The sequence below is a fragment of the Rhinopithecus roxellana genome, chromosome 10 (assembly GCF_007565055.1).
Source record: "Rhinopithecus roxellana isolate Shanxi Qingling chromosome 10, ASM756505v1, whole genome shotgun sequence".
NCBI classification, from domain to species: Eukaryota; Metazoa; Chordata; class Mammalia; order Primates; family Cercopithecidae; genus Rhinopithecus; species Rhinopithecus roxellana.
The window spans coordinates 73,954,918-73,977,836 of NC_044558.1; the positions used below are offsets into that span (position 1 = coordinate 73,954,918).

At 37.2% G+C, this 22,919-nt stretch overlaps 1 protein-coding gene across 1 annotated transcript in view; it reads right to left on the reverse strand.

Moving 5' to 3' along the window:
- Positions 1-21,588, reverse strand: part of MUC19 (mucin 19, oligomeric) — a 207,261-nt gene extending 185,673 nt beyond the window's left edge. Inside the window, 5 exon segments of the mRNA XM_030939700.1 lie at positions 4,233-4,382; positions 6,405-6,554; positions 14,506-14,532; positions 16,666-16,698; positions 21,484-21,588. Of these exon segments, the coding sequence (XP_030795560.1) occupies positions 4,233-4,382; positions 6,405-6,554; positions 14,506-14,532; positions 16,666-16,698; positions 21,484-21,535 (412 nt within the window). The 5' untranslated portion in view covers positions 21,536-21,588.
- Between the last annotated feature and the right edge of the window lie 1,331 nt (positions 21,589-22,919).

A 22,919-nucleotide genomic window follows, 5' to 3' on the forward strand; every position in this document is an offset into this window, starting at 1 on the left:
ATGGAGAACAAAAAAAAGCAGGGGTTGCAGTACTAGTCTCTGATAAAACAGACTTTAAATGATCAAAAATCAAAAGAGACAAAGAAGGCCATTACATAATGGTAAAGGGATCAATTCAACAGGAAGAGCTACCTATCCTAAATATATATGCACCCAATACAGGAGCACCCAGATTCATAAAGCAAGTCCTTAGAGACTTACAAAGAGACTTAGACTCCCATACAATAATAATGGGACACTTCAACACCCCACTGTCAACATTAGACAGATCAACGAGACAGAAAGTTAACAAGGATATCTAGGAATTGAACTCACCTCTGCAGCAAGCAGACCTAATAGACATCTACAGAACTCTCCACCCCAAATCAACAAAATATACATTCTTCTCAGCACCACATCACACTTATTCCAAAATTGACCACATAATCGGAAGTAAAGCACTCCTCAGCAAATGTACAAGAACAGAAATTATAACAAACTGTCTCTCAGACCACAGTGCAATCAAATTAGAACTCAGGACTAAGAAACTCAATCAAAACCGTTCAACTACATGGAAACTGAACAACCTGCTCCTGAATGACTACTGGGTACATAATGAAATGAAGGCAGAAATAAAGATGTTCTTTGAAACCAATGAGAACAAAGATACAACATACCAGAATCTCTGGGACACATTTAAAGCAGTGTGTAGAGGGAAATTGATAGCACTAAATGCCCACAAGAGAAAGCAGGAAAGATCTAAAATTGACACTCTAACATCACAATTAAAAGAACTAGAGAAGCAAGAGCAAACACATTCAAAAGCTAGCAGAAGGCAAGAAATAATTAAGATCAGAGAAGAACTGAAGGAGATAGAGACACAAAAAACCCACCAAAAAATCAATGAATCCAGGAGTTGGTTTTTTGAAAAGATCAATAAAATTGATAGACCACTAGCAAGACTAATAAAGAAGAAAAGAGAGAAGAATCAAATAGACACAATAAAAAATGATAAAGGGGATATCACCACCGACCCCAGAGAAATACAAACTACCATCAGAGAACACTATAAACACCTCTACGCAAATAAACTAGAAAATCTAGAAGAAATGGATAATTTCCTGGACACTTACACTCTCCCAAGACTAAACCAGGAAGAAGCTGAATCCCTGAATAGACCAATAGCAGGCTCTGAAATTGAGGCAATAACTAATAGCCTACCAACCAAAAAAAGTCCAGGATCAGATGGATTCACACCTCAATTCTTCCAGAGGTACAAGGAGGAGCTGGTACCATTCCTTCTGAAACTATTCCAATCAATAGAAAAAGAGGGAATCCTCCCTAACTCATTTTATGAGGCCAACATCATTCTGATACCAAAGCCTGGCAGAGACACAACAAAAAAAGAGAATTTTAGACCAATATCCCTGATGAACATCGATGCAAAAAATCTTCAATAAAATACTGGCAAACCGGATCCAGCAGCACATCAAAAAGCTTATCCACAATAATCAAGTGGGCTTCATCCCTGGGATGCAAGGCTGGTTCAACATTCGCAAATCAATAAATGTAATCCAGCATATAAACAGAACCAAAGACAAAAACCACATGATTATCTCAATAGATGCAGAAAAGGCCTTTGATAAAATTCAACAGCCTTCATGCTAAAAACGCTCGATAAATTCAGTATTGATGGAATGTATCTCAAAATAATAAGAGCTATTTGTGATAAACCCATAGCCAATATCATACTGAATGGGAAAAAAACAGAAGCATTCCCTTTGAAAACTGGCACAAGACAGGGATGCCCTCTCTCACCACTCCCATTCAACATAGTGTTGGAAGTTTTGGCCAGGGCAATCAGGCAAAAGAAAGAAATCAAGGGTATTCAGTTAGGAAAAGAAGAAGTCAAATTGTCCCTGTTTGCAGATGACATGATTGTATATTTAGAAAACCCCATTGTCTCAGCCCCAAATCTCCTTAAGCTGATAAGAAACTTCAGCAAAGTCTCAGGATACAAAATTAATGTGCAAAAATCACAAGCATTCTTATATACCAGTAACAGACAAACAGAGAGCCAAATCATGAATGAACTTCCATTCACAATTGCTTCAAAGAGAAAAAAACACTTAGGAATCCAACTTACAAGGGATGTAAAGGACCTCTTCAAGGAGAACTACAAACCACTGCTCAGTGAAATAAAAGAGGACACTAACAAATGGAAGAACATACCATGCTCATGGATAGGAAGAATCGATATCATTAAAACGGCCATACTGCCCAAAGTAATTTATAGATTCAATGCCATCCATATCAAGCTACCAATTAGTTTCTTCACAGAATTGGAAAAAACTGCTTTAAAGTTCATATGGAACCAAAAAAGAGCCCACATTGCCAAGACAATCCTAAGTCAAAAGAACAAAGCTGGAGGCATCACGCTACCTGACTTCAAACTATACTACAAGGCTACAGTAACCAAAACAGCATGGTACTGGTACCAAAACAGAGCTATAGACCAATGGAACAGAACAGAGCCCTCAGGAATAATACCACACATCTACAGCCATCTGATCTTTGACAAACCTGATAAAAACAAGAAATGGGCAAAGGATTCCCTATTTAATAAATGGTGCTGGGAAAATTGGCTAGCCATAAGTAGAAAGCTGAAACTGGATCCTTTCCTTACTCCTTATATGAAAATTAATTCAAGATGGATTAGAGACTTAAATGTTAGACCTAATACCATAAAAACCCTAGAAGAAAACCTAGGTAATATCATTCAGGACATAGGTATGGGCAAGGACTTCATGTCTAAAACACCAAAAGCAATGGCAACAAAAGCTAAAATTGACAAATGGGATCTAATTAAACTAAAGAGCTTCTGTACAGCAAAAGAAACTACCATCAGAGTGAACAGGCAACCTACAGAATGGGAGAAAATTTTTGCAATCTACTCATCTGACAAAGGGCTGATATCCAGAGCCTACAAAGAACTCAAACAAATTTACAAGAAAAAAACAAACAACCCCATCAAAAAGTGGGCAAAGGATATGAATAGACATTTCTCAAAAGAAGACTTTCATACAGCCAACAGACACATGAAAAAACGCACATCATCACTGGCCATCAGAGAAATGCAAATCAAAACCACAATGAGATACCATCTCACACCAGTTAGAAAGGCAATCATTAAAAAGTCAGGAAACAACAGGTGCTGGAGAGGATGTGGAGAAATAGGAACACTTTTACACTGTTGGTGGGACTGTAAACTAGTTCAACCATTATGGAAAACAGTGTGGTGATTCCTCAAGGATCTAGAACTAGAAGTACCATATGACCCAGCCATCCCATTACTGGGTATATACCCAAAGGATTATAAATCGTGCTGCTATAAAGACACAAGCACACGTATGTTTATTGCGGCACTATTCACAATAGCAAAGACTTGGAATCAACCCAAATGTCCATCAGTGACAGACTGGATTAAGAAAATGTGGCACATATACACCATGGAATACTATGCAGCCATAAAAAAGGATGAGTTTGTGTCCTTTGTAGGGGCATGGATGCAGCTGGAAACCATCATTCTCAGCAAACTATCACAAGAACAGAAAACCAAACACCGCATGTTCTCACTCATAGGTGGGAACTGAACAATGAGATCACTTGGACTCGGAAAGGGGAACATCACACTCCAGGGCCTATTATGGGGAGGGGGGAGGGGGGAGGGATTGCATTGGGAGTTACACCTGATATAAATGAAGAGTTGATGGGTGCTGACGAGTTGATGGATGCAGCACACCAACATGGCACAAGTATACATATGTAACAAACCTGCACGTTATGCACATGTACCCTAGAACTTAAAGTATAATAATAATAATTAAAAAATAAATAAACAAACAAAAGAAATGTGAATGGAGAGATTCTACTGTACATTTGGGTCCAGGAAGCATTTTAAATAATTAATTTATATACTGAAATTGGTCATAATAACAATAAAGATACTAAATATAAAGATATAATTAAAAATAAATATTATCAGGACCATAGTTAATTTAATGTAAACTTTTTTACCACAATTCTCTAAAGACAGAATTTATCACTCTCATTGGCCCTGGAAATAGTGTCTTTAGGGTTTCCACTATTTCTATGCAGACTTTGTCTTCAATAAAACGTAGGGTATCAGATTATCCAAAATGAAAATCAAGAGCACTTGCTTGCTAAGTACATATGTTTTTCTGGAACAGTACCTGGTGGGATGTCTTCTGACTTTGAACTTCCGGCATCCTGACGGTCTCTGAACTTGTCTTCAGCCTTTCCTGGAGCACCAAGTCCTAAGCTAAAGAGTGGCTTTTTCCTGTCTGAGTCACCAGAGGATGAACTACTGTAAAAAAAGCCACCTACAGCAAATGACAGAAGATGTTATTTGAAAACAGCATTATTAGCACAGAATATAAAAGTCATTTGATTATGACATTATGAAAAGCCACATTTTATTTTGTATAAATCCCATTATCCTAACAGCACTTGAAACAACATATACCACTGGGACTTAATCATCTAATCCAAACATTTTGGAAGTACCTAATCTGATCTCTGCAAGTCTCACTCTGGCCTTCCTTGGGTCATGATGCTTCCCAGAGAGCAGAGGCTACAGGCTGAGGGTGAAGAAGGCATGCCTACCTAGAGTCTGTGTCATCCCCTACCCCATTTCTGGACCATGTCCTAAGTCCCTAGGGCTACAGACAAACCCACAATCTGGGCCTACATGGGCATCTTTCCCAAGACCTTTTCTTCCAGGTGAGACCACATTACACTGATTGAAACCCTAGGTCTGAAGGATGGACAGGGGATGGCCAGTGTGTGGAAGAGGATGGACTGAAATAGTAAAACTAGGGCATCCCTCTCAGTATGGGAGTAAGCAGGAGATAGAAAGAGAGACGCTGTAGGGACCTTGCCTAGGGCACAGCCAACCTTATTCTCGTATTGAATTCCAATAAAGATGAAAATTCTGCATTGGAACCTGCCTTCCAGGTTGTCACAAATACATTGTCCGTCAAGGAAGGGAAAAAAAGTATTTTATGTACTATTTTGTTATTTTATTTATAACTTTTAATTTTGTGTATACCTGCATTTATACTCTTGACCCCTGACTGTGCCCTTGGCCTGTTAAACAAAGTAACACTTCTAAAACAAAGTTCCCTTAAACAAAATTTATTTTACTATTAAATGAAGACTACATAATGAATGTGCATAAAATAGTATCAACCTCATGGAAAGATATACAATTTTATGTCCTGCCTAAAGATATCATAACCACACCCCCTACACCCAAAGCGGTTACTGCCTTTTCATTACATGAACTCAAATATTAAATTTTCATATAAAATATTGAAAGTATTTATTTCACTGGACTTCCTTCTTTCTTGTTTTTGTAGAGGTACAAACCATACAGATTTCAGGGACCAGGAAAATAAAGAAAAAGTTTGGACTGGCCAGGGGGAAGAAATGTGTTAAACAAGTGATATGGTTTGGCTCTGTTGCCACTCAGATCTCATCTTGAGTTGTAGTTCCCATAATCCCCCAATGTGGTGGGAGGGACCCAGTGGGAGGTAATTGAATCATGGGTACAGTTTCCCCCATGCTATTCTTGTGATAATAAGTTCTCAAGATCTGATGGTTTTATAAGGGGCTTGCCCCTTCACTGGACTCTCATTCTTCTCTCTCCTGTCGCCACGTGAAGAACTTTCTGCCATGCTTGTAACTTTCCTGAGGCCTCCTCAGCCATGCAGAATTGTGAGTCAATTAAACCTCTTTTATTTATAAATTACCCAGTCTTGGGTATTTCATCATAGCAGCATGAGAATAAACTAACACAAAAAGAGACGAAACACCTCACCTAAAGACATTTAAAATTTTATACAACAAGAGATGAAATACCTCACCTAAGGACACTAAAAATTTTTCCTCCCCAAAAAATTGCAGGCCATGAACTTTTTAGAAACTCTGCTTTATAATATTGTTTAGCAAATTAAGGGTGTAATTTAAAAAGAGAATCCTAATGTAGGAAATAAATGGTGGTTAGATTACAGAAATGTGAATAGAGAGATCTTATACTACATTTGGGTCCAGGAAGCACTTTAAATTATTAATTTATACACTGAAATATATTATAATAACAATTAAGATACTACATATAAAGATAGCATACAAGATAAATATTACCAGGAAAATAATTATTGCAAACCTCTTTGCCAGAATTCTCTAAAGACAGAATTTAGCACTCTCTTTGGAGCTAGCATTAGTGCCTATAGGGTCTTCACATTTCTATTAAGGCTACATCTTCAATAAAACAAAAATTATCATATTATCCAAAAAAAAAAAAAATGCTTGCTAGGTAAGTGTATTCTCTGTAACAGTACCTGCTGGGGTGTCTTCTGACCTTGAACTCCCAGCATCCTGACGTTGTCTGGACTTGTCTTCAGCTTCTCCTGGAGAACCAAATTCCAAGCTAAAGAGTGGCTTTTTTCTGTCCAAGTCACCAGGGGATGAACTACCATAAGAGAAGCTACCTACAGCAAATAACAGAAGATTTTATTTGAAAACAGCATTGTTAGCACAGACTATAAAAGTGGTCTGATTATGACACTAAGAAAAGCCACTTTTTTATTTTATACAAGTCTTATTATTCTGGTGGCACTTGAACAACATATACCACCTATCCATGTCTTTTTGTCATGGTTCTAAGTCCTTAAGAAAGAGAGGAGAATCGAGCTGTGGAAATTCAATCATTGATGTGTGCTAGAGAGACTCTTTTCCTGGACAGAGCAGAAACTCCCCAATCTGCTTTCTTCCCCATTCATAAGTCCCAAATTCCAGCATCCCACCTCTTCCCACTGCTATTGTTTAGGAGTTTGTCTCCCCACAACCCATGTTGAAATTTGATCCCTGTGATGGAGGTAGGGCCTGTTGGGAAATGTTTGGGTCATGTGGGCAAACCCCTCAGGAATAGCTTGGTGTTGTCCTCCTGGTAATGAATGAGCTATTGCTCTGTTAGTTCCCACAGAACTGTCATTCCTCATCTCTCTCTCTTTTTCTTCCTCTCTCATAGTGCACAGGCTAGCTGCCCTCGGCCGTTGCCATGAGCGGAAGCACCCAGAGACCCTCACCAGAAGTAAAGGCTGGTGCCATGCTTCTTATATAGCCTTCAAATACAGGAGATGAATAACCCCTATTCTTCATAAATTACCCAGCCTCAGATATTTCCTTATGGATAGCAAGGCAAATAAACTTAGACACTCAGCAAAATACTCTGCTATGTTGAATCCACTCTGTCCTTGGCTACTGTTCCTTATAACTGACAAAATTAAGATAACATATCTGACTCTCTTTTCTGTATTCCTGCAAAGACGTCACCATTTACTCATAAATTAATTGTAGAGTTAGCCTCTTTCAAGTCTCAGCTTAAATTTCATCTCAGTGAGGCACACTCTGACCAGTTAAAACTGCAACTCCACCCCCACCATTATACTCCCAATTACCACCATATTTAATATTACTCTATTTTATCCCACAGATTTTATCAGTTTGTAATATAACATGTTTACTGCTTATAATGTTTTTTGTTTATTGACTGTATCCTTCCAGGTTTTAAGCTGCAAAAGCTCAATGTTTCATTGCCTGTTTAATGCACTCAAGTATCCCAGGTGATGAGAGCAGTGCCTGAACTACAGAGGACACCCAATTCATATTTATTTAGTAAATACATTCACCAACAAGATTACTTTTAAGAGAAGAAATACTGTCTTACATGATGCATATGTGCTTTCTGTCATTCCCTTTATTTTTTTAATCTTTACGATAAAATTGAAATGCTTTAGAATTAATAATGTCATAATAATGACGATATTCCTGTAAAGTTGTGGAAGACACATTTTGATCAATGAATAGGGAAGAGAATGAAGCACATTACTTGTAAGTAAAATTTGAAGAATAAGTAAGAGCAAATGCAAGTAAAACTAAGTAGTTTAATTCTCCATATTCAAAATAGGAGATGAGATTTCTCTCCCTATACACTTTTGCTTAGATCATTTACTTTAGAAAACTTGTGTTTTCAGCCAGGCACGGTGGCTTATGCCTGTAATCCCAGCACTTTGGGAGGCTGAGGCGGGCAGATCACGAGGTCAGGAATTCAAGACCAGCCTGGCCAACATGGTGAAACCCTGTCTCTACCAAAAATACAAAAATTAGCTGGGTGTGGTGGTGCATGCCTGTAGTCCCAGCTACTAGGGAGGCTGAGGCATGAGAATCGCTTGAACCCAGGAGGTGGAGGTTGTAGTGAACCAAGATTGCACCACCCTACTCCAACCTGGCGACAGAGTGAGACTCCCTCTCAAAAAAAAAAAAAAAAAAGAAAGAAAGAAAGAAAAGAAAACTTGTGACTTATTTCTCTACCTCTCTGAAATGTATATAAATATTTTTAAAGACTAGATAAGCACCCCAAGAATGTTTCCCCAAGGGCCTGGCACCATCACTTTGACATGTCATCACAGAGGAAGATAACTTCCCATCTCCTAGGTTCCTGGGAGGTAGGAGCCTAACTTCAGCTGGTGCCTGGTTACAAATTGCAAACCTACCTCCAGTCATAAGATACAAGAAATTTATTTTTTTTCTTTTAAAGACAATCAGCAGACACAGGTGGCCACCCCAACTACCCTGTAAATTTAGATTGAACTGTATGGCTAATGCTGCTATGAAATTCACTTGAGAACTACTGTTAATCTTGAGAACATGTATATGATAGATTACATCTGCTTGGCTATGTCTTTCTGTTTTGGCAGTCTTCTTAACCTGTATGTGCATCACATTCTGCTTTAATGTTTATTTCATAATAAAACTTTTTATTGTAGGAATACAAGTGCTTAAATCATGTATAGTCGATTTATATTATTACCTATATTAGGTAACCTTCCAATGACTACACTACCTTTCTCCACAGACAGCATTGCCTCTCATTGTCTCCTCTTTTCCTCTATTAACCCATGTTTTCCACATACTCTTCTTCCTTTCCTCTTTTACCCTCTCTCTCTCATTGTCTTTCTTCGATGCCATGTAGTTTCAGAACCACACTTTAATATATAAATATCTTAGTTTGATGACAAAGCAGAAGAAAGAAAAGAAGTATTCAGTTGTGTGTAAAGTATGCACTTTTCTGCAAACCCATCTGGGCTCCCCCTCTTGCAATCAGTGTGGTCTTGGCCACTACCTCTCTTAGACCTAGCAACAGAGGTTGCTGCTCTGATCTATGTCAGTTTCATGCGGCCTTCCTGGGTCATGGCCTTCCTCAGAGAACACAGAATACAGGGCGAGGGTGAAGAGCCTTTGTCTACTCAGAGGGTGTGTTTGCCCCTCCCCGTTACTGGACAATATTCTAAGTCCCCTGGGCTGCAGCTCCAAGCCTGCTACTTGGACCTGCATGGGCATCTTTCCTGAGACCTTCTGCCCCAGGTGAGACCACATTGCAAAAATTGAAGCCCAAGGTGTGAGGAAGAACAGAGGGTGGTCAGTTTGCAGAAAGATGTGGACTGAGATAGGAAAGCTGGGCTGTCCCTCCCAGTGTGACCAAGCCAGAGATAGAAGGAGCAGGGCTACTTCTTGGATAGGGCACAGGCAACCCTGTTCTTGCATTGATTTCCAATGAATCTAAAAATTCTGCATAGGAAATATCATTCCAGCTTGCCATGAATGTATTTTTGTAAAAGTAGAAGAAAGAAACACATTTTATTTGCTACTTTGTTCCTGTTATTTGTAACTTTTTTATTATTTACACACTTGCATTTGTACTTTTGCCCCTGGCTGTGTTTTGTGTTCTTGACTTGTCCTTGGATAGACAATTTAACATTTCTTTTTTTTTTTTTTTTTTTTTTTTTTATTATACTTTAAGTTCTAGGGTACATGTGCATAACGTGCAGGTTTGTTACATATGTATACTTATGCCATGTTGGTGTGCTGCACCCATCAACTCGTCAGCACCCATCAATTCATCATTTATATCATGTATAACTCCCCAATGCAATCCCTCCCTCTTCCCCCCTCCCCCCTCCCCATGATAGACCCCAGTGTGTGATGTTCCCCTTCCCGAGTCCAAGTGATCTCATTGTTCAGTTCCCACCTATGAGTGAGAACATGCGGTGTTTGGTTTTCTCTTCTTGTGATAGTTTGCTAAGAATGATGGTTTCCAGCTGCATCCATGTCCCTACAAAGGACGCAAACTCATCCTTTTTTATGGCTGCATAGTATTCCATGGTGTATATGTGCCACATTTTCTTAATCCAGTCTGTCACAGATGGACATTTGGGTTGATTCCAAGTCTTTGCTATTGTGAATAGTGCCGCAATAAACATACGTGTACATGTGTCTTTGTAGTAGACTAATTTATAATCCTTTGGGTATATACCCAGTAGTGGGATGGCTGGGTCATATGGTACATCTAGTTCTAGATCCTTGAGGAATTGCCATACTGTTTTCCATAATGGTTGAACTAGTTTACAATCCCACCAACAGTGTAAAAGTGTTCCTATTTCTCCACATCCTCTCCAACACCTGTTGTTTCCTGACTTCTTAATGATTGCCATTCTAACTGGTGTGAGATGGTATCTCATTGTGGTTTTGATTTGCATTTCTCTGATGGCCAGTGATGATGAGCATTTTTTCATGTGTCTGTTGGCTGTATGAATATCTTCTTTTGAGAAATGTCTGTTCATATCCTTTCCCCACTTTTTGATGGGGTTGTTTGTTTTTTTCTCGTATATTTGTTTGAGTTCTTTGTAGATTCTGGATATTAGCCCTTTGTCAGATGAGTAGGTTGCAAAAATTTTCTCCCATTCTGTAGGTTGCCTGTTCACTCTGATGGTAGTTTCTTTTGCTGTGCAAAAGCTCTTAAGTTTAATTAGATCCCATTTGTCAATTTTGGCTTTTGCTGCCGTTGCTTTTGGTGTTTTAGACATGAAGTCCTTGCCCATGCCTATGTCCTGAATGGTACTACCTAGATTTTCTTCTAGGGTTTTTATGGTATTAGGTCTAACATTTAAGTCTCTAATCCATCTTGAATTAATCTTCGTATAAGGGGTAAGGAAAGGATCCAGTTTCAGCTTTCTACTTATGGCTAGCCAATTTTCCCAGCACCATTTATTAAATAGGGAATCTTTTAGAAAACCCCATCGTCTCAGCCCAAAATCTCCTTAAGCTGATAAGCAACTTCAGCAAAGTCTCAGGATACAAAATTAATGTGCAAAAATCACAAGCATTCTTATACACCAGCAACAGACAAGCAGAGAGCCAAATCAGGAATGAACTTCCATTCACAATTGCTTCAAAGAGAATAAAATACCTAGGAATCCAGCTTACAAGGGATGTAAAGGAGCTCTTCAAGGAGAACTACAAACCACTGCTCAGTGAAATAAAAGAGGACACAAACAAATGGAAGAACATACCATGCTCATGGATAGGAAGAATCAATATCGTGAAAATGGCCATACTGCCCAAGGTTATTTATAGATTCAATGCCATCCCCATCAAGCTACCAATGAGTTTCTTCACAGAATTGGAAAAAACTGCTTTAAAGTTCATATGGAACCAAAAAAGAGCCCGCATTGCCAAGACAATCCTAAGTCAAAAGGACAAAGCTGGAGGCGTCACGCTACCTGACTTCAAACTATACTACAAGGCTACAGTAACCAAAACAGCATGGTACTGGTACCAAAACAGAGATATAGACCAATGGAACAGAACAGAGTCCTCAGAAATAATACCGCACATCTACAGCCATCTGATCTTTGACAAACTTGAGAGAAACAATTTAACATTTCTAAAACAAAGTTTTCTTATCTACTAAATGGGGAGTACATCATAAACAAGGATAAGATCGTGTCTACTTCATAATAGAAGTATTAATTAAATGACAGTGTTAAGTGAGGTGAGTGCACCTAGTCCAGTGTCTTACACACAGCATTCAACTGGGATAAACCCTGTCCTTTAATACATTTGACTTGTCTCAGCAAACTTACTGCATCAAACTCATTTAGATGCCTTTTATTTCACTTATTTAATTCATGATGTGTTTGTTCACCATACTCATCATACCTCTCCTGAGTTCAACCCCGGAGATATATTAGATTCTTCATTTTATTAGACCAGTATTTCTTCATTCTAATGTTGACATGAGTAGACCTGGCATCCTAGATATTCAGTGTGCCACATTTGTCTTCACTAACTTTATTAACTTTATTTTATCCCTTTTGTTTTTATTATATAAAACTTGCTCAGAAATACTTTCTGCTGAAGTTATTAGGAGTAATGGTCAATATGTTTTTCAAATGTACAACATCTATATAACAGTACTTTATATACCTTATCACTTTAATAGCCTCAATTCTATGGGATAGGTGCCATTAAACTACTTCATTTGTAGATGAGAAAATAGATATTTAGAAGAGACTGAATAATTTGTCCAAGATCACGTGGTCAGAAAAATCTGCCAAGAAATCCTTTGCTCTTAAGTGCGATGTACACTGCCATCATCTTGCTTAAAGACAGATTGCTTATACAATGCACAAAGATAAATAAAATGTTTACTTTATAGCTTAAGGATAAATGAAATGTTTATATTTTTCATAATAAAATCATAATAGATTTTGAATACATTTTGCACAAAATTTTGGAAGGTTTAGCTTATACTTTAAACCATAGAATGGAGTAGAAAATAAAAATAGACGTAATTCTGCTTCTTCATCCCTGCCTCCTGGAGAGAAAGGGCTGGATAAGAGAGGTGAACATGATTCAGCTGTGTGGATAGGAAGATTTTTAAAGTAATGGGAACAAATGAATTATGTTTCTGACATCAGTAAAAATCAGTGGATATCAAAAAACATGAAGTCCTGTATTGACCTATAATCCTTTTTCTCAAATGTAGGAGTCTTGATCTCATTAAAGAATGAAGAGTTTGAGGGATAACAATGCCCTGAAGTTTGTCCAGCTTTTTTGTTTGTTTGTTGTTTGTTTGTTTGTTTGCTTTTTGAGATGGAGTCTTGCTTTGTTGCCAGGCTGGAGTGCAGTGGCGCAATCTCGGCTCACTGCAAGCTCCACCTCCCGGGTTCAAGCAATTCTCCTGCCTCAGCCTCCTGAGTATCTGGGACTACAGGCCCCCACCACCATGCCCAGCTAATTTTTCTCTTCTTTGGAAGAGACGGGCTTTCACCATGTTGGCCAGGATGGTCTCAGTCTCTTGACCTCGTGATCTGCCTGCCTTGGCCTCCCAAAGTGCTGGGATTACAGGCCTGAACCACTGTGCCTGGTCAGTTTGTCCAGTTTGATGTTGACTGGTTGAGTGGTTGATGGGGGCTTTCTTCCTTGCTGTTTTTATTCACTTAAGACAGCTCTAGCCTTAGAGAACCTCACTATTCACTTAAGACAACTCTAGCCTTGGAGAACCTCATGTCCCTCCTAAATAATACCCAGACCTGGAAGGTTCTCTGAGACACATAGGAATAAATTCAATTCCTCAGAATTTTAAGGAACTTTCAGAAAACTATAGAATCCCAAGCATACCCTTACCTACCTCTCATTTGTGAATGGGGGCTTCTAAAGGAATGCTGAAGACTCGTATGCCCCCATTTACAAAAGTAACAACCAGATTTTGTAGAGAAACTCTTACTATATCACTATGATGGAACTCAATGAGTCCCGTCCATAGTTGTGAAAAATAATCTTGCTGTCTTCCTGACTCAGCTGAGCTGCTGCTTAATCTCAGTTTATATTTTCCCTCAAAGAAGACTTTTTAAAATTACATTTTATTTATGTTGTAGAACGAGGTAGGGATGTAAAATGCCCTATAAGAAAAGCACAGGAAAGTATATTGGGCTATTTTGATTGCTGTGTACAATAGATCAGAATAAAATTGAATCTAAGTTGATATTAGCAATAATCTTAATGCTGGATTTCAGAAAAACTTCATTAAGCAGTCTTGTTGATTTGCTATGGCTCATTTTTTCATTTCAGTGGGTAGAGAAACAAAAAACAGTAAAGGATAATGGTGATATTCGGTCACCTGATGGGATCTAGTAAAACTGCTGAAACTAGATTGATTTTAAAGCAGATCACTAAGGAATTAATCTTGGAAGAGAAAAGCAACAGCATGTCCTGCCAATGAAAATATAGGAAAGTAAAGTCTTAAATTTGCATACACATTTCTATCACAGGTTTAAGATATTTTAGGTTAAGCAAATAACCAGAGCAATTTTCCATTTTAAATTTCACCACCTATAAAAGTATTGATCAAAGATTAAAATGTCTGGCCCAGATTATACAAAAACACATTAAAGCATGTCTGTAATAATAAGAGAGATTATATTTTAAGCATTTGAAGGACTTTTCCAGGGGAGATATGCCCTAGGTACAAAGCAAAGCACTACCACCCTATTGCTTTTGAGTATAAACAGTATAAGAAAAGAGAACAAAGTAATTTACCTGATCTGCTTGCTGCTATTTTACCATCTGAACAAAGAAAGGAAGAATTGCTGTCATTAATGGTGTCTCTAAATGATAGATTCGCCAGTAGAAAGTGAATATTGATTACAGTCATTTCTTGTCTTTGAGAGGTGCTCCCAAAGAGAGATATTCACTGAATTTAATACTCAGGCATAAATATGGTAATTAGCCATTGCCCATGGAACATTTCTGCATCTCCAGAACACTGCCATAAAGGAGAAAGTCTGGGCTGATCTTCCAGTCACTCTCATGCCCAGTCTAAATGCATAAATTAGAATGCAGCAAAACTCAATAATTTTTAGATGCCTGAACAGGTGCTTCAAAAGACTAATTATTCTTTTGGTAAAATGCAGAAGTTTTAGTTAAAAGATATTTTCACGTGACAAAGGTACTGAATAAACTACAATTACTTAATCTGAATCAAATGTCTACAATTTCTAGTTTACAGCTGAATACTAAAATTTATACATACACAACTTACAAATTATTTAAGTGTCATTATTGTAAATCAAGGTAAACTTTCTCCATACTTAAATAAATGGCATGTAAATGTACAACCTTGTCAAGCTATTGTAAGTACAGCTGAGTCAAGAACTCACAATAAGAATGGGTACTTTACAACAAAAAGTATAATTTACATACATACGCACTTATTAAGATTTACAAATATAAAAATATTTGTATTAAATACATCAAGTCATTAGTTTCCAAAATAATTTTCTCAATAATTCTGTGAAATAAAACACTTAACAATGGCAATCAAATTTTGCATAAAGTTGCATGTTGATTGCATATTAAAGAAACCTCAAAGATGTTTTTGGTAACATTTTTATTTGGAGACTTAACAGGATTGTGGTTTGTTTTTAATGCTTCTCTATGCTCTATAACCTTTAAATTTTCTAAACTGACTGCATTATTCAAATAAAGAGTCAAGGCACATGGTCTGATACTAAGATAAACTTTTAGAAATTTGAACTAAAATCCAATTCAGGATAATCCAGGACTTATGGTTAGTAAACCTATCCCAGAGATGAAGGGGTAAATTAAGACAAACAGTAAATAGCACATTTAAAAGATAAATTATTTCCCATATGTTCTCATAAATTGTTGTCAAAACCAAATCTTATGTATTGCACAAACAAATGCACACACACACATTTAGCCAAAGGCTAAGAAGAAATGGTTTACAGATGTGGCTTGGAGACACTTAATATAAACGCTTCAAAAGAAAACTGCACAGTAATATTCTCTATGTAAGTTAAACACCTGGAAAATTCTAACTATCTGAAATGTAGATTGAAGTTAAGAAGTTGTCCCGAAATCCTCTTGCGGCAAATAGAGATATCATCGAGCCCATGTATAAATTCTTGCTTATTCACTGTACCCATCAGGAGAAATCTTTTGAGGCCTCACTCAGAGGGCACATCCTTACCACAGGTACAAGGCTAATGAGCTTGGATCGATGGTGTTCTCAGCCCAGTGGACTGAAAACAATGAGTAAGAATTGGAACTGACTGCTAAAAGTAGACATGATGATCCTATGAATATAGAATTAGTTGTTGAACAGAAGAGAGAGGACAGAAAGGCAAATCAAAAGCAGACACAGAAACTCAGAAACAATCTCTGGAACAGGGACAAACTGTTTACACAAGTCAGCAGATTCCATGGGCATCATTGTATAGAATATAATATGATAATCGACATGAATTTTCATGCCCTTAAAAAAGATTAAGCTAATTTCAGAAGTTCCTCATCTTCTTTGGTAAGAAGTTAGGGCATCCTTGTTTTATTTTGGAAAGTTTACCTTGCAAAGCATTTGGTTACTTTCAAGTAGAAAATTCTTGTAGGCAAAATAAATCTTGTATTGATAATCCCAATTTATTTTATTCATTTAAAACAAAGATGTACTCAGGACCTACTCCATTGCAGCCACTGCTCTTGGCATTATGAATACAGGGTGAACAGCATAGACCAAAATCTGTCCTTAGGGAGTTCAGAGTCACGTGGAGTAAACGGGGTGTCATGGGAGCTCATTCACAAAACCAAGTGTGTAGGACACACAATTTTCTGATTCCAAAAGCAACCTCACAATGCAGCATAATGTTTCAAAGCAAAGATTAATTCCTGAAAGATACTGACCTGATTTTTGTTGGTAAAGTAGGGCTTCCACATCTATTTTTAAATGAAAAAAAAAAAAGTCATTTTATAATTCTCTATAACATATTTTAAGACAATGAAAAAGATGTTCTTTTTCTTTTCATTCTTCCTTAAAATTCAATATAAGCAATCCACTGTTTTTATCTGGTAAGTGTAATATTTTAATGGTAATTTATTATTTTGCAGCTTTTCTATTTAATAGGAAATGATCTATGTAACACAGACCTACCAGCATACTTGATCTCAAAATTTTCAATGCCAACTCAGACTTGAAAATATGCCTGACCAAATAGATTAAGCTCACAAATTAATATTAGCAAGTACTTTATATCTTTTTCACACAACTACAGCTGTTTATCTAAAGTATGTTTTCTGATCTAAATTTCACATGCTTTTATTTCCCCTAAACATTTTCTGGGTTATGTGTTCATAAGCAGTGAATTATACAAAAAAGAAACAAGAATAAAAGAACAGAATCAATTATATGGACTTTAATGAGAATATAGGATAGCCTGAGGAAAAAAAATAAAAGTAGATTATGCATATTCACGCCTGAATTATGTCTCTTATAACTGTTTTTTTCTACTTAACCAGAAAAATTGCTTTTCAAATTTTTTTCTTTTTGTATAGTTATGCTTGATTAAACAATGCAAATGTTTCTTCCAATTGATTATATGGATACTGACTAAATATTTGCCTTCAGCAACTTCCAGGCCCCAAGATTTATCATCCTATAACCTACTGAAAACGATGAGAATCTGTATTTGAAACATAAATCACACTGACGAACAGCAACAAAAATTCATTTCAAATAAGGCACCTAGGATTTCTGCAAAGAGCAGTTTTCCAAGTATGTTTCTCAGTTCCCGCAATGACATCTTGAATAAATACATACAATCTTTGAATTTTGTTGATAAGTCGCCTGTCTATGGAAAGCCTGTTGAAATACTCACAATCATTTTCCAGATCTACAGTGGATGGACATATAGGAATTTACCTTAGAAACATGAGCCAATTCTTCAGGAAATTTAATATACTTACAACAAGTACTTTTAAAATTATGTTTATGGTGATATGACGTATAATAAATGCTTTGAAAATAATGTGCTCCGGCCAGGCACGGTGGCTCATGCCTGTAATCCCAGCACTTTGGGAGGCCGAGGCAGGCAATCACGAGGTCAAGAAATCGAGACCGTCCTGGCGAATACGGTGAAACCCCGTCTCTACTAAAAATACAAAATCTTAGCTGGGCAAGGTGGCGGCCACCTGTAGTCCCAGCTTCTCGGGAGGTTGAGGCAGCAGAATGGCGTGAGCCCGGGAGGCGGAGGTTGCAGTGGGCTGAGATCGCGCCACTGCACTCCAGCCCGGGTGACAGAGCGAGATTCCGTCTCAAAAAAAAAAAAAAAAGAAAGAAAAGAAAAGAAAAGAATGTGCTCTGTGCTCCATTTTTAGGAAACAAGAAACACATTTATGCAACAGGAAAAAAAGAATATAACAAAGTACTATGTAAGATTTTGAAAATCACTGTTACATAAAGTAATCATTTTCTAATGGTTCATCAATTTCCCAGAGAGTTGGATTAAACATAGAAACATTTTATTTTAATTATAACAAATAATTGCAGTTCTCTATATTCTGGCATCTCAGAGAAAAGTAAGATGTATGTTTTGTGTTCTACTTTCAGATTTAGAGAATAGGTGTTTAAGTTTAGATATGGAAAAAAATCTCCTGCTCTTTGCAGACTTTTCCCCTTACGTTTGGATAATGTTATCTTTTCTGCCCTTTTCAGGAACAGAACAACCTTTGTTTCTAGGCACTTTTCATTTTGCTTAATGTTTAATTTTCTCCAAATGAATGACATCTTACCTTTAATTTGTGAAAGTAATTAATGGACTTTCTAAAATATCCAGGAAAGTCATTAGTTTAAAAGTGTTGTTTTTTATGATGACCCTGTTTTTAATTGGTGATAATTTCTTGATTTGTGAAAAACATGATTACCTGTTTGTGTCTTTAGTCTTAATAGGGATATGCATTCAAGATAGAAACATCAAAGCATAAACTGTGATGAAAATCAGTAACAAACAACACTGAATGTATGTTGCGTGATCTGCTTAGTAATAGTTCTAGGCAGCTGCTAAACAAATATATCTAAATGTGTATACATATATTTAAAAGCATCTTTCATTTTATTGTGCTTTACTTTACTGATGTTTACATATATTGTGTGCTTTACAAATTGAAGATTTGTGGCAACCCTGTGACTAGCAACTCTGCTGACACCATTTCTCCAACAGCACGTGCTCACTTCAGGTCTTTGTAACATATTTTCATAATTCTCCCAATATTTCCAATTTATCATTATTGTTATACCTGTTATGGTGATCTATGATCAGTGATTTTTTGATGCTGCTCTTGTAATTGTTTTGGGGCATCACAAGCCATGCTCAATAACATGGCAAACTTAATATAGACTTATGTTCTGACCTCTCTACCAACAGGTCATTGCCCCCATCTCTCTCCCTCTCTTTGTGCCTCCCTTTTCCCTGAGACACAACAATACTGAAATCAGGCCAATTAGTAACCCTACAATGCCTCTAAGTGTTCACATGAAAAGAAGAGTGGCAGATCTTGCATTTAATATCAAAAGTTCAAAATGATTAAGCTTAGTGAGGAAGGCACGTGGAAAGCCGAAACAGGCTGAAAGCTGAGTCTCTTGTGCTGAACACTCAGCAATTTGTGAATGCAAAAGAAAAATTCTTGAAGGAAATTAAAAGTGCTACTCCAGCGAACACATGAATGATAAGAAAGCAAAACAGCCTTATTTCTGATATGGAGAAAGTTTGAGTAGCCTCAAGCCAACCACAATATTCCCTTAAGCCAAACCGTAATCCAGAAAAAAGGCTTTAACTCTTTTCTGTTCTCTGAAGTCTGAGAGAGGTGAGGGAGCTACAGAAGAGAAGTTTTAAGTTAGCAGAGGTTAGCTCATGAAACTTAAGGAAACAAGCGGTCTCCACAAGATGAAAGTGCAAAGTGAAGTAGTAAGGGCTGATGAAGAAGCTGCAGCAAGTTCAGAACAGAAGATCTAGCTAAGATCATTCATGAAGGTGGCTGCACCAAACAATAGATTTTCATTGTAAACAAAACAGTTTTCGATTGGCAGAAGATGCCATCTAGGACTTTCGTAGCTAGAGAGGAGAACTCAATGCCTGGTTTCCAAGCTTCAAAGGACAGACTGATTCTCTTTTTAGGGTCTAATGCAGCTTCTCACTTGAGGTTAAAAACACTGGTCATTGACCATTCTGAAAGTCCTATGTCCCTTAAGAATTATGCTAAATCTGTTCTGCCCATGCTCTATATATGGAATAACTCAACCTGGATGATAGTACGTCTGTTTACAACAGGACTTATTGAATATTTTAAGCCCATTGCTGAGATCTAGTGCTCAGTACAAAAGATGCCTTTCAAAATATTACTGCTCATTGATAAGAGTTCAAGAGCTCTGATGGAGATGTACATAGAGATTAATGTTGTTTTCAGGCTGCTAACACAACATCCATTCTGCAGCCGACAGGTAAAGGAGTAATTTTGACTTTCACATCTTCTTACTGAAGAAATAAATACATTTCTTAAGGTTATAGCTTGCCCTAAATAATGATCCCTCTGATGAATATAATCAAAGTAAATTGAAAATCTTCTGGAAAGGATTCACCTTTCTAGACGCACATTCATGATTCATGAGAGGAAGCCAAAATATCAACATTAAAATAATTTGGAAGAAGTTGACTTTTAGGGGTTCAAGACTTCAGTAGAAGAAGCAACTGTGGATGTGGTAGAAAGAGCAAGAGGTTTCAATTTTTTGGTGTTTTTGTTTTCCTGTTTTCTCACATGTAACCATTGAGAACTAGAATTAAAAGTGGAGCCTGAAGATGTGACCAAATTGTTGCAATCTCATGAGAAAACTTGAACAGATGATGAGTTGCCCCTTGTGAATGAGCAAAGAAAGTGATTTCTTTAATTGAGATCTACTTCTGGTGAAGATGCTGTGAACATAGTTGAAATGACAACAAAGGATTTAGATTATTAGACAAAGTTAGATGCTAAAGCAGTAGCAAGATTTAAGAAAACTGACTGCAACTTTGAAAGAAGTTCTACTGTGGGTAAAATGTTACCAAGCAGCATTGCATGCTACAGAGAAATCTTTCATGAATTGAAGAGTCTATCAATGTAGCAAATGTCATAGCTTTCTTATTTTGAGAAATTGCCACAGCTCCCCCCTCTCCACCTTCAGTAGCCACCACATTGGGTACTCAGCAGCAGTCAACATCAAGGCAAGACCCTTCACCAGCCAAAAGACTACAACTCAGTGAAAACTCAAATGATCATAGCATTGCTTAGCAATAAAGGATTTTTAACTGAGGTATATGTACATTGTTTTTTGTACATAATGCTACTGTATACTTAGTCTACAGTATAGGGTAAACATAACTTTTATACATGTTGAGAAGCAAAAAAACTGTGTGTGACCTGCTTTATCACAATATTCACTTTATTGCAGTAATCTAGAAGCAAACCCGAGATATCTCCAAGGTGTGCTTGTATCTACACCCTTAAGACAGGATTGTTAAAGCTGAGGTAATACACAGTAAGATGAAAAATCCAGTTTTCTTATCCTACTTTAAAGCGTAGTGTAAGAAAGATTGCTAGGAAGAAAAATGTTTGATGTACAGAACACTAAACATTTAAACAAATATATACTTGGGGTCACCACATTTGAAAGAATTCTTTAAATTAGTTTCTTACCTTTGCAGAAGCACCAAAGAGCCACAACCAAGTACCATAAGATCAAATTCATGGTTGTGATTTGAGACCTAGAAATGGAGCATAGTCATTCTGGAGAGACAAGTCCACAAGGGCCCCTGTAACACTGGTTTTTATATCCACTCATCCCAGTGTCTGCCATCATGGGCTAGGTGTGGTAAACTTGGTGACAAGAGAGCAAAGGTAAATGTCATAGCCTGCCAAAGATGAAATCCACTTTCAGCCAGTTTAGTGCCTTACTCCTATGACATCTTCTATCTTGGACCAAAGCCAGCTCATACCAAACCCAGAACATGCCTTCTTGCCACCCTGTGCAAACAGCAAAGCCAGGAACTAAAAGCCCCAGGATTAAAAACTAAATAAGCTGAGGATACACACATTTATCTGTCCTCCATTAATCACTGCAGAAGTCTTAATACCTCAAGAAACTCAAATATTGTGATTAAATATTGTAATTGTCTTTCCCTTAACAACAAAATGTGTTTTAAACATTAACCTACTTTGAAACAAAGAACTCTTTACTTACCAATATGTTAGAGAAATGTATTGCACAAGTATAGGTATAGATGCACTAAGATGTATAAATATACAGTAACAGCTTTATAATTCAAAAGGATATGTAAAACTCTAATGATATGTTTTTATTTTATAATAAGATATATAAATAATTAGAAAATATATTAAAATGAAAACAACATAAAAAGAATGTTTTAGGACAAAAACAAATTTAAATAGAAAATGTCATTCATCAATACATATCTAGATATCCTGGGTAAAGAGATAAGTTCAAGTTAGAATCTCAAAGAAGTTCTGGTCTGGTCTATGATGAACAGGGTAGAGAGGATTGACAAGGGAGGAATCTCTTGGGCCAGTCAGCTGGACCTGGAAAATGGAAAGGCCAACTCCACAGCTTCAATGATGCCATTTGCTCCTCATCTGCTCCCAGCTGCTACCAAGGAAAGACTTCAGCAGCTAAAGTGAAAGCAGTCCTTAGATTATTCTCCCCAGAAAAGCAGAAGAATCCAGGAAAGGGGGAAAAGGTATGGACCAACATCTTTTTTCTTTCCCTTTATCCACTCATGACTCAACTAACTAAGAACAAATAAATAATTCCTACCTTTTCAGAGGGCCTCACCAATACATATTGAGTGCTATTACACATGCTCCTTGGCTGGCCAAATCTGTTTAGTCTATTTGTTTAGTCTTAAATTATTTCCAAAGGGGACAGAATTTAACAGATTTAAACATTTTAATTGCATTTGCCTGATTAAGGTGGCACATTTACTGAAGGCCGTGCAATATTAAATCTGATACCAGTATAAGTATCAGAGCTTTTTCTGAGTCAGGCTTTTGGAGATGGTAAACAATAGATATTTTAGTGCTGGAGAAGAGGACTCACTCCAAGAACAGAGAAAGAG